The 12,647-nt window shown below is 53.6% G+C and overlaps 1 protein-coding gene across 28 annotated transcripts in view; it reads right to left on the bottom strand.

Annotated features, from left to right (window-relative positions):
• Positions 1–12,446, bottom strand: part of EPB41 (erythrocyte membrane protein band 4.1) — a 209,963-nt gene extending 197,517 nt beyond the window's left edge. For 8 of the 28 annotated variants that reach the window (XM_082863799.1, XM_082863803.1, XM_082863785.1 and 5 more), the window contains exon 1: positions 7,543–8,487. In XM_082863799.1, the coding sequence (XP_082719925.1) occupies positions 7,543–7,595 (53 nt within the window). In that variant the 5' untranslated portion in view covers positions 7,596–8,487. The other 20 variants (XM_082863784.1, XM_082863805.1, XM_082863806.1 and 17 more) reach the window with 9 other exon arrangements.
• Positions 12,447–12,647: the final 201 nt, after the last annotated feature.

The following is a 12,647-nucleotide window of genomic DNA, read 5'->3' on the forward strand; positions in this document are numbered from 1 at the left end:
TAATAATACCAGCGTAAAGAGCACTCTCTATGTGCCTAGATCCTTTACCTGCGTTTCCTTATTTAGTTGTCACAACAACCCTTGGAGTGGGTACTATTTTAACCCCCTTCTTTAGCTTTGGGAACTGAAGTCAGAGAGGTGAAGCAATTTGCCCAATGTCACACAGCTAAGAAGGGGTATAGTGGGGAAACCAAGTGTGTCTGACTCCAGATCCCTATCCTTGCCCACTACACTAACCTGCCTCTCTTCCCTGGTGAAGCCAAGCAGGTGTCTATCTCTTTATCTCTGTTTGACAAATGAGAAAGCTGAGGCCCAGCAAAAGGTACTGATGTGCCTACGGGGACCCAACAACTCAGCAGCTAAGCAGGGACTTGAACCCAGTCTCCTGAGTCTTAAACATAGGGTTATTTCCTCCACCCATAATACCTGAATCCTGGGCACCAGAAAATGGCCCTGTGAGCTGGACCTTTGGGAACTATACCTCCCCCAGAGGCATGGGGACCCCCCTCTAAACCAGGCTAGGCATGGAGAACCAAGCATGTGCAGGAGAAGAAAGTCTGCAGAATACTGCCTGGGGAAGACAGCGATTGAGCTGGTATGCAGGTGCCCCTAGCTTTGGGCACCTCTGTCTTGGTCTTCCTAAGCCATGGACCCATAGCTGGGAAGGGGGTAGTTATAGAGGAAGCCACTCCAGGCCTGGGCCCCTGCTGGCTAGCACAGCTCTTTGCTGTGATTTCTGCTGAAAAACAAAAAGCTCAATCCTCTGGGCCTAAGTGCTAATTACCAATAATGACATAATAACCATGTGGGCCCAACAGCCAAAGAGTCCCAACTAGAAATTCTGCATAGCTCAGACTCAGGAACAAAAGATTTGGGCACTCCAGCTGAAATGATGCCCTGGCAGAAAATGTCAGAAGCTAAAGGGCTTCAGGGTTGACCCAACCAAGGTATTATCTGGCAGATGGAGATGATGACCACTCATACAATTATTTATTGAGAATCTATTGTGTGTGTGTGTGTGTGTGTGTGTGTGTGCGCTCAGAATAGTGCTACACCCAGAGAGGAGAGGCTTCATTTATTCACTAATTCACTCCACAAATATTTACTGAGCACCTACTATGAACCACACACTCTTCTAGGTACAAGGGGTATAACATTGAACAAGACAGACAAATATTACCATCGTCACTGAGCTTACATTCCAGTGGGGGGAGTCAAACAATGAGCAAATATTCTATAAAATATTGTATGTCAAAAAGTGATAAGTGCTGTGGAGAAAAATAAGCCAGGAGGGAGGATAGGGAGTGTTGGTGTTGTAGTGCCACACTGTTAAATAGAGTAGTCAGGAAAGGCCTTACTGAGCAGGTGACATGTAAACAAAAAAAATTAAGGAGATGAGAGAACAAGTCGTGAAAGGATCTGGGGGTAGAGTGTTCCAGGTCAAAGGACCCGCAAGTGCAAAGGCCCTGGGGTGGAAGTGTGGTTGGTGGATTCAAGGACTTGCTGCCTGAGATCATACCTCTAGTCATTAACAGAGCTGGGAGAGAAAAGGCATCAGACAGACTGATCACCCACTGTGTACCTGAACTCTCTTGCATCTGAGGACAATTCTGGAGGTAAGGATTATGCTCACTTTTCTCACCACTTTACAGTTGAGGGAATGAGACCCACAGAAGAGAAGTAATGATCCCACATCACACATCTAGAATAGGCAGGTCTGCTTGCCTCCAGCTTTCTCCAGCCTCCCTGCTCCTCTTCTCTATGCCCCGTCTGTGCAAATCCTAAATACGTATGTGTTGAGTGAATGAATGAACAGACGAATCCTGCGCATTCTCAAGCCCTGCCTTCTCCGTGAACTGCTTCCTAACTGGCCTTGGCTGATTTCTTCTTGCCTCTGCTAATCTAAGAATCACAACAACAAAAATTCCAGTGTGCCAGCTATGGATGGAGTACTCTACCTGAATTATCTAATTTAGCCCTTAAGTACCTATGAGAAGGTGCTAATATTTTTCCCGTTTTGTAACTGAGAAAACTAAAGCTCACTGAGGTAAACAACTTGCTAGAGGTCCCACGGCTGGTCAGTGATGAAACTGCGACTCAAACTGAGCTCTGTTGGCCCTTCTTTTAATCCTGTAATGTTAGGAGAAACCTCTGACATCAATCCATACCCTTCCTTTTAGAAAACAGAAAACAGAGGCTCAGAGAGGTCAGGAAGAGTTGGGTGAGGGCCGCAGCCCTCCAGCCCCCAGTCTGGTGGTCCTTCTACTCTTCCACATTTGGGGCTGTGGACCAGGTTTGCCCTTCTAGGCCTATTTCATGGCCTCTGCAAAAGTCTTAGTGTCGTCTTAGCTGCCTGAGGGCAGTTCCAGGGAACTCAGAGTCCACCTCTGTCCCCTCAGCCCTCAACTGTCTCCACAGTAAAATCAGCTGAGGCCTGGGTAACCAAGACCCTTCTGACTCTGCTTTTCAAAGTACTGGCAGCGGCATTTGATCAGAGGAGGCTGCGGAAGGGAAACTCTGTCCTCATGTGGCTCCTGGAAGAGAGACCATGCAGGCTTGGTGCCAGGAGGGCAGAGATGGGCAAGGGGCAGAGGCCAAAATCAGGCCAAGGGTGAGGATAGAGTGTTCTAGCCAACTAGGAAGGGGGAGGTGGGGGAGAGGGGGCAAAAGATGCTGAGCCTCTGGCTTTAAAACCAGTTTATTGGGTGTCATCAGTTCAACAAGAAACCGTATCAGATACTCCAGGTTCCTAGGCTGGGAAGAGGTAGGGCAGAAGAAGGCTCTCAGAGGCAGCAGTTGTAACAGCAGTCACGGTTGCTACCTGCCACTGAGGCCTCAGAGTGCTGAACCCTGGACTAAGTGCTTTATCTGCATTATGGCCAATCCTCACAGGAAAATCAGCCCCATTCTACAGCAGAGGAAACTGAGGCTCAGGGAGGTGAAATGATAGCCAGCGTCAAAACCATTCACAGGATAGTGCAAAAAGGGTCCGGAGACCTAGGTTCCTGCTGCATGACCTTCCGCCATCAGCCACCTGCTCTGATCTGAGGTTCCTGCATCTGTGCCAAAAGGGACTTGGTCACCAGCCTTTGCTGTAAAATCCAAGAGGCTCAGGGATCCAGTTCTGCCCAGACTATGGGGCCTCCCACAGATACGGGACATCACTCTGCTGCTGGCTTTGGCCTCTAGCCCAGGAGGGGCCTCTAGGGTGGGGAGTTGGGGAGAGCCCTGCCCTCAAGGCTGAGCGTCCTTGGGCCTGAGGCCAAGGGGGGGGCCAGGGGTAGGAGGGAGCAAGCCCGGCAGTGGGCCAGGACCCCTCTGGAGATTGGGCTTGTTTCTTAATCCTTTCCTTCCTTTGCTGGCCAGCGCTCACTGTCAGGAGAGGCAGGGGAAGCAGTGGGTGGGACCAGAGAGACCGAGGAGTCCAAAGCATGATGATTTAAGTGGAGCTGCTTTTGATGGGGGCACATTACATTCAGACACTGTACAAGGCCATTCGTGGGGATTACCTCATTGAAGCCTCCACCCTTCCCTGTGAGGAAGGCTGCTGTCCCCATTTTACTCAGGTGGAAACTGAGGTTCAGAGAGGGCAAATGACCGAAGGCCACACAACGTATAAGTGGCAGAGCCAGCAGGGAACCCAGGTTGTTAACTCCTGAGAGAGGCAGCCACTGGGTGTGACTAGAGTGGGGGTAAGAAGGGACAAGGAGGGAAGGAGGGGGGATGGGAGAGGAGGAGGGTGGAAAGGGCCCTGGCAGTCTCTATGAGGGGATCAGGCAGTTATGAAGATGCAGGAAGGAGAGAGTAGCAAGCGATCATCTCCAAAGCGACCATCTCCAAAGCCCTGCGTGATCTAGGTCTGCTTCCCTGTCCATCCTCACCTCCCATCACCACCTACCTCTCCCTTTTTGCTCCGGCCATAGCAAACTACGTACTTAGGACCCAAGCACATTGTGTAGGTTCAAGCCTTCACACACGCTCTTGCCTATGCCTAGAAATCTGTTCCCTCCACTGCCCACCTAGAGAGCTGTTATTCATCCTTCAAGTCCCAGCTTAGCTATCTCTTCCCCTGAGGCCTAGAGTTAGGCACCTGCTGGGCTGGGCTCGCTCTGAAGTGCTTCATGCTTCCTGAAGGGTAAGAACCCCCCTCTGAGTCATCTTTGTGCCCCCAGAACCTAGTACACAGTCCATGCTCAATAGATGTATGTTGTCTATACTTGTATTTTATCACTGAACCTTTGAGGAAGGCAAAACAGGTTTTCTTGTCCTCCCTCTCAAGGCGCGGACAACAGGGCAAGAGAGGGTGTGACGTCCAGGGGCCACACAGACATTCAGTGACACTGGCAGGGCTAGAACCCAAGGCTTGTCTGCACCTCACAGCCCCTGTCCAGCCTCCACCCCAAAGAGCTCTCTTCCCTGCTAGACCTACCAGGTTCACCACAAGGGACCCCCAAGGCAGAAGTAGGGGGCATGGGCCCTAGGGAAACTGAGGCAGAAGGTGGCAAGGAGCAGACAAGTGGCTTTTACCCCCTGACCCAGCTGTGTCCCTCAGCCAGAGACCCCAGCAGGCCCCATCACCCCCAGACCTAAGACCTCACTCTCACCCCTTCCCCCTCCTGCCTGCCCACTGCAGTTTAGCTCGCCCTGCTGGCTCTGCCTCCTGGACAGAGCTCACAACCCCCCGCTGCTCCCCATTCTGCGGCTCAGTCCCAGGCCCCATGCCTCAGCATCACTCACCTGGAGAGTTGCCCCTGCCCCTTCCCTCCTGTCTGTCCTCCGCACAAGGTGATCCTTCCGAAATACAAGCCTGGCCAGGCCATTCCCCTGCTTCACACCCAATGGTCCCCTGTGGCCTCTGGGCCAAGTCCCCTAACTCCCCTGAGCCTGTCTCTCCAGCCGCATCCCCCCAAGTGCAGGTCACGGCTCAGTACCTTGGCAAAGCAGTTTTTCCACTAGGAATGCCCTTTCTCCTGGCCTTTGCTGGAGGAGATGTTCACAGTTCACACTTTAGTGCTTCAATCAAAGGTGGAGCTGGTAGTTTCTGTGTCCTCCTCCCCAACCAGACTCTGAGCTCCCAGGCGAGGAGGCAGTTGGGGGCAGAGGTGACACAGATTCACCTCTGTGCCCCATGCCCAGCACAGGGCCTGGCACAGAGTGGGTATGAATGAAAGCAGATGGCTAGGAAAGGGAGGTACATTCCTACTTCCAAGAGGCCTCCTCCCTCCCTATATGCAGGTGACTTTCAGAACCTGTTAGATTGGTTACTACCTGCCTGTCCCCAGCGGGTTCCTCCCAGGCCTGGTCTCCACTGTCTCAAGAGGGATATCTTTGTAATCCCAAAATAATACTCATAATTATAACTATAATAACAATAATTACTATCATTGAGTACTCACCATGTGCCTTACGTGCATTATCTAATCCTCATAAGAACTCTTAAGAGGTAGGTAGTTTCTTTCTCTATCCCCATTTTACAGATAAGCAAACTAAGTCTCTACGAGGTTAAATGTCTTGCCCAAGGTCACACAACTAGTAAGAGATAGATGCAGGATTCAAAGCCAGGTCTGTCTGACTCTCAACAACTACACTGGCAGGCCTTCTCCTGCTTTCTGTTCTCTCCTTTCTTGAAAACTCTTGGAGCACCAGGCTGGGTGGGGGTACTGTGCATGTGTGTGTGTGTGTGTGCACGTGCATATGCGTGTGTGTGTGTGCGCCACGTGTGTGTGTGTGTGCGCGCGTGCACATATGTGAGTGTGTGTGTGTGTGCGTGTGTGTGTATCTATATATTCAGCAAACAGCCCAGCAGCCCCCACCAGTACTGTGCTGGGCAATGGAGATGGACAGAGAAGACCCAGACCCAGCCTCTGCCTCCTTTGGGGAAGTTAAGAGGGTTTCACACTAATAATTGCGGCCTTAGGGTGAGCAGATTTGGGTCTGAGCCCCAGCTCCACCCCTAAATAACTATGTGACTCTGGGTAACTCACTTGATTTACTCTGCACCAGTTCCCTCATCCATAAAGTTGAGGCCATAATGCCTACCTCATAGGGTCACTGGGAGGACTAGATGAGATAATGTGTCTAAAATAACATATAACAACCAGCCCAGCATATGAAAAATATCCAATAAGTGGCAATAGTACATATGATGACTAGAGAGTCTCAGGATCCCTCGGCCAAGGTGGGATGCAATTCTCCAGGGCCCTCCCTGGAGCCTCCTCAGCCAGGGCCAAATAGTAATAGTGATGATGATTCCTACTCCACCCATTCGCTCACTGAATAATCCTTCAAGGGAAGTAAGCTTTATTAACCCTATTTTACAGGTGAGGTAACTGAGGCCCAGAGAAGGTGGTTTACTGAACCAAGTCACAGCAAAAAATGGCAGAGCTGGGACCTCCACTCAGCTACTTCCACACTGGGCAGAAGCCAGCCCTTATCCCTGGGCCCTGGCCAGCCTGCTGGGGAGTCTGGGGTTCCTGACTCCTAGAGTCTATTTCCACCCAGGTGGGAAGTTAAAAGTAGGAGAAAGGAGCCAAAAAGAGGAACACTTTACTTAGTCCTCTCCCAGAATGAGCCCAGGCCTGGGAGAAAACCAACAGCTACCAAGCAGGGCCCTGTGCCCCGCACTTCTCACTGGCTCCTTCCCACGCCCGTGTGGGGCAAGTGCTATGATATGCATGTCGCAGATGAGGTCTCCAAGACTCAGAGAGGTTAGTGACTTATCCAAGATCACACAGCTAGGAAAGTGGCAGTCCTAGGAGGCAGAGTCCCTCCTCATCCCTCCCTCCTTCAGCCCCAGACCTCCCCAGCCGACCCACCCTTCTGATGAAATCCAGAGGCTCTGCCACTCCTTCCCCAGGCCTAAGCGGAGGCCCTGAGTCTCGCTGCCTAGGCCCCTCTCTCTGCTGACTGATGCCTCCTTGGTACTTGATCCCACACTCAGTTCAGAGGACCCAGAGCTCACTTAACAGAGACCTGGCCCCCAAGGAATGCACAATCTTGGGAGCAAAGAGGGGACTCATGCTCACTGAGCCCCTATAAGGCTGGGCACTTCATATGCATTAGCCATTTAATCCAATACACAGCACAATGACGGGTGCACAGTGATGCTGAATTAATATTTTCTTTCGTTCAGAAATATTCATTGCGTACCTACTATGAGCCACTCTATCCTCGGTGCTGGGATACAGCAGTGCACAGGTGAACAAACATCCCGGCCCTCGTGGGGCTTACGAGAATAAAAGAATAAACATACTTGTGTCAGGTAGGTGTTAATATTCCCACTTTACAGATGCAAAACGGAGATGCAAAGAGCCACCCATCAGTGGCTAAAACCAGATGCAAAAATCACTGCATCAGTGTGTCAGGAGTCTGGAAAGAAGTCAGCTGGTTGTGATAGGATCCTAACTTCAGAGTTAGGATCTTCCCTCAGCTCTTCCTCCCACACCCCGGGCCTCCTTTTACACCTCCCAGCGGCCTCAGAGCCACAGGACGCGCATTAGAATAAAGCCCATGTGGCATTTACTTAGCCAAACCAGTACTCACCCAGAAGCAGCCATGGGGTCACGCAGCCATTGGGGGAGAAGCCGTGGAGTCATCGCCGCAGTGGCACATGGGAGCAAAGGACAGCAGTGAGATAAAAGCACAGCCAACAAACAAGTCTTTGGGGCCCCTCTTTGGCCTGAGCCTGGGCCCGGGGGAAACCCTGCCCTTCCGTCTGCCTCCGGGGCTCTTTGGGGCAGATACCGTCTTAGTCAACAGTCTGATAATCTGATAATCCACCCTGAGCTCATCGGGTCTCCATGGGCCCAGCCCACTGGAGGCAGCAGGATCCCTGCGGACAAACATTAGCTGAGTACCTACTGTGTGCCAGGTGTTGGTCCCTGCCCTCATGGAACCTACAGTCAGTGAGGAAGCAATCTTATAAATAATAACTGAATTACAACTGTGATGAGTGCTTCAAGGAGGAGACTTGAGAACTTGGGGTCATACCCTGGCTCTACCATGTACTAGCTTGGTGACCTTGGGCCTATTTCTTGACTTCTCTGTGTCTCAGATTTTCATCTGTAAAATGCAGAAAGTATTAGTACCCACCTCCAGGGTTGTTGTGAAGATTAAGTAAGTTAATATATGTAAAACATTTTGAACAATGCTTGGCACACAGTAACACAGCAAACTTCATAAATGTTAGCTACTGTTATCACAGGGAGATGTAAGCATGGGTTTCAGAGAGATCTGGTGTGGGTCAGGCCACCATCTACCTGAGAAGGTAGAGACTAAAGGAGACAATGAGAGGTGAAGCTCTGAGCCCAGTGCCTGGTGTATGGTAACAAATTACTCAATAAATAGTGGTGACATTCTTAGGGTTGTTCTCCAGTGCATCACCCCAGGGTGAAGCATCTCAGCAGCGTTGCTGTCAGAAATGCTCCCTCCCCACAAACACACACCCAGAAGTGCAGCTTTGGACTGAAAAATAACCAGCACCCACATTCTCACCTGATTCCACAAATGCCGCATCTCCTTTGACCTTCACAATCACCCCGGAAGTGGACAAAGGCAAAATTATTACTCTTCCCATTTTACAGATGAGGACAGGAGGTGAAGGGACTCCTCTCTGTGTGTTCTTGGCCGCTCACTTCACATCTCCAAGACTAGTTAAGTGGCCAAGCCAGGATGCCAACTGGCATCTGCCTGGATGTTGTTCTCCAGGTCTTCCCATCCATTTTGCCCTTCAGTCTCTGCCATACTAGCTGTCCAGCCCCAGACAAGCCTTTGAACCTCTCCAACCTCAGTCCCTTCATCTAAAATAGTTGCTGTCAAACAGCCAGCCCAGGATCCAAGCTGTTCCTGACCCAGATTCTCCCTCCGCAGGCTCAGCCACTTCTACCCAACCCCTCCTCTAACCCTTGACCCCATCACCAACCTCAGCCACTCACCCACAGGCCAAGGAATGTCTGTACTCAACTACTCTAAACCCATGCTTTACAGACGGAGAAACTGAGGTCCAAATTGGCCACATACCCAGGGTTGCCTTTCAGTGCCCAGCTCTTGCACTGAGCATAGGCAGGTGGGGCTGGCCCTCTGGAGAAACTCCCTGTGAGGCCCTGACCCCCAAGTTGCTCCTTCTGCTTCTTTCCCCCCTTACTGGAACCAGTGGGCACCCACAGAGCCTGTCCCCCACCTCCCCAGCCTGAACATCCCAGAGCTCTGAGCTCACCCAGCAGGGGTCAGGCAGGTTCTGCAGGTAAGGGCTAAGCAATGTGGGCACCTCAGTACCTACAGGTGGAGTCTCCCCCTTTTAGCCGAGTCTGGGCTTTGGAGGCAGACAGACCTGGCTTAGAATCCTAGCCCAGCCACTTCCTAGCTGTGTGACTTTGGTCAAGTCAATTCACTCCCTGAACTCCTGTGAAATAGGGATAATACCTATTCCCTCACGAGGATGTAAGAATTATGAGGAATACGTAATGTTGCATATTAAAGGCTTGGCACAGAGCGCCATGCACTCTGTAAGTGCTCGAGCGGCTGCAGTTCCAACTGTGATTCGAGAACACAGGCCAAGAACAGGACTTGGGGGCCCATCACACTCAAACTTGCCCTTGCCCCATTCTCTCCCCCTCCCCTCACGTGGGGTGAGGGTAGTCCCAAACCAGGTCCCAGAGGCTGTAGTAACAGGCGCCAGAAGATCCTTAGAGACTCTAGGCTCATCTGGCCTTCTCATTTCCCAGAAAGAGAAACTGAGACCCAGGGAGAAAAGTGACTGCCCACAGACTATCAGGGAGTGGAATCCTGCCCCATTAATATAAATCTTAGGCCCCGGGGAAATTCTGAATGCCCCATCCCCCGGGGACTATCATAAAGGTCCACTCTGCAAATCCCCAACAAATCTCAGGCCACCATGACCTCTATGGTGAGTCTTTCATGGGTATCCTATTCAGCTCTTTGGCCAGCTGACCCATATATGTCACACAGTAGGTGCTCAGGAAAGGCTTAGGGAATAACCACATGAAATTACTCTTTGGTTCCACAGCTCTGCTCAGGCTCCCCCTCCAGAGGTCTCTTCTTGCATCTCCCTTCCTCACTTCCACCACAGCCTGCTTCTGTCTCAGGTCCTATCAGCTGTACCCAACTCCAGCCAGCAGAGCTCTGCGCCTCCAGAGACCTGTACTGTATCAGCATCTTCCCAGACAGGCTGGGAGGTTCCTGCCCAGCAGAGTCAGCCAGGCTCCCTGCCAGGGTCCACTCTGCAAAGGGGGTGCTGGCCTTGCCCTGCTAGGGGCCCCACCCCCACTGGCCTAGGGAGTGGGGCAGCCTGGGAGCTTCTATTGGCACCTGGGGCCTTCAGGAGGGAGGCCAGCCTGGTCTAGGCAGTTCAGGGATGGGCTGAGCAGGAAACACATGCGTGTCACCCACACACCCAGGCACTCCTCCTGCATCCCACATTGCTAGGAACTGGCAGGCTCTGCCTGTCTCTCCTATATACCCAGAGGAAACCTCAGGGCTTCCTCACTCTATTCCCTTCTTAAAACACCCCTGTTGGCCTGTTCCCAGAACAGTTACCATTCTGGTCACTGCACATGCTTTGCCTCATTTGATTCTGCTAATGCCTGTAAGATCTGGATTATTGACTAAGGAGGAACCTGGGGCTCAGAGAGGTGAAGTGATTCATGCAAGGTCACATAGCAAGGAAGTGGCAGGACCAGGATTCAAACCCAGTTCTGCTGCATGTAAAGCCTACAGGGTACCAGAAGTCCCCTCCTGTCCCTCCTCTCTGCTCCCTACAGCTTCTGGATGCCCTTCCTCCCAAAACTTCCACCCCCTCTGCAAAGTCTCTCCTCCCCCATTCCTAGTCAGAATTAACAATTACCACCTCATAGCTGCTATTAACACCTTGTTTACATGCACCCGACAGTAGCAGGTACACCTTGTTTACATGCACCGGACAGCAGCCAGTATGGGAGTTATTTCTGAGGTGTCTGTCTCTCTGACACTCAGGAGGGACCTGAAAGCAGGGAGTGATCCCAGTAAGTGCTCCTTAGACCTGAGAGTCTGTCACTTCTATCTCCACCCTCCCCCGCCCCCCATGCAAAAGTCCTCTGGCCTCCTCCTGTTGATCGCCTGCCCACGCCAGTCCCCAGGCCTGTAACTGGGGTGAAGTTGGGAGCATGCTGTAACATCAGGGGCTCTGTGCCAGTGCTCTGGCCCCTCCCCGGCCCCACCCTCTTCCCTTCAGTAGCTGAGCAGCTAGCCTGACCTGACACCAGGCAGTTCTCACAGGGACTCCCAGCTTCCCTAAGCCCAAGCCCAGGTCAGGCTCTCCCCAAGCCTCCTCCTGGAGAAAATGACTCCAGAAGCAGAGAGGGGTTTGCCTTCAGCCCTAATCCGGGAACTTAAGGGTGTCACATTCAGCCACTCCCTCCCAGAAGAAGCTGTGGGCCTCGGAGTAACCTCCCCCAGTCCCACGGGGTAGTCCTCCCCTCCCGCCTTCTGGGGCAAGCTAGGGCTGAGGTCGATCTGGACAAGTCCCGGCCCTCAATTTGTTGAAGGGGAGAAGTCCTATCCTACCCCCAAAGAGGTGGGGTCTCTGTTTGGGGGTAGGATAGGAAAGTGTAGGCGAGGGCAGAAAACTCTCGGAGAAAGACAGAGGACAGGGACAGGGAGAGACTGGGCCACACAGAGGAGATAAGAGACACAGGGAACCGCGGGCAAGCAGGAACCAGAGCACGACAGAGATACCCGGCCGACTGGAGACAGAGAGAAGTCTCCTAGACCAAGCCTGGAAGGGAGCGTGTGCGTCCAGGGCGGCGACCGGAGAGCCACCCTGGCGGGCAGAGCCTGCGCCCCAGCTCACGGGTCCCTCAGTCCGGAAACTCAAAGTCAGTTACGTAAGGGCCGGAGGGGCCCTGGGCCCGGGTGCCCCCTCCCGCTGCACGCCGCCCGCCCGCCCGCTCCGCCGGCGCTGCAGCTGGCCCGGCAGGAGCACTCGGGGCCCGACAGGGCGGGGTTGGGGGGGAGGGCTGGGCTGCAGCACTCCTTAGAGACACGCCCGCCGGCACCTAACCCGGGACCCCCGACCCAGACAAGCCCGGGACCGGCTGGGACCGCCAGCGCCAAGAGTCCATCTCCGGACGCGAGCTCTCGGACCCGCTTCCCGTCGCCCCTGCCCCTCCCCGCACTCCGAACTTCGAGACGCCCAGGCCCCTCTGGACCCCCAGTTCGGAACTTGGAACCCGGGACCCCTAGAGCCCCCGATCCCGACCCCTAGCACCAGATCTCTCCCCACCCGCGGGACGGCCCGGGCCCTAGGGAGTGGGTCCATCCGTCTCTCACCCCGTCCCTCCCGGGGTCGGCCCCAGGCGGTCCGGGCTCACCTGGGCCGGATGGGGCGGAGACCTGGCTGGGCCGGGCCGGGCCGCGTTCTTGCCCTCCGCCACTCTCGCCCTTTAAGAGGTTCCTGCCACTTTGCCCCGCCGGGGGCCTCCACCTGCACTGACAGGGCAACTCCGGCTTGAGGCCCCGCCCCCGACCCGGGGCGCCTTCTGATTGGCGCAGGCAACTGCCAGTCAGCGGGGCGGCGTGGGGGAAAGAGCCAGGCACTGTGAGCGTCGCAAGCGGGAAGGGGCGGGGGCTGCAGGTGCGGCCTGACCGGACGC

Source organism: Leucopleurus acutus (assembly GCF_964270905.1).
Source record: "Leucopleurus acutus genome assembly, chromosome: 2".
Taxonomy (NCBI): Eukaryota; Metazoa; Chordata; class Mammalia; order Artiodactyla; family Delphinidae; genus Leucopleurus; species Leucopleurus acutus.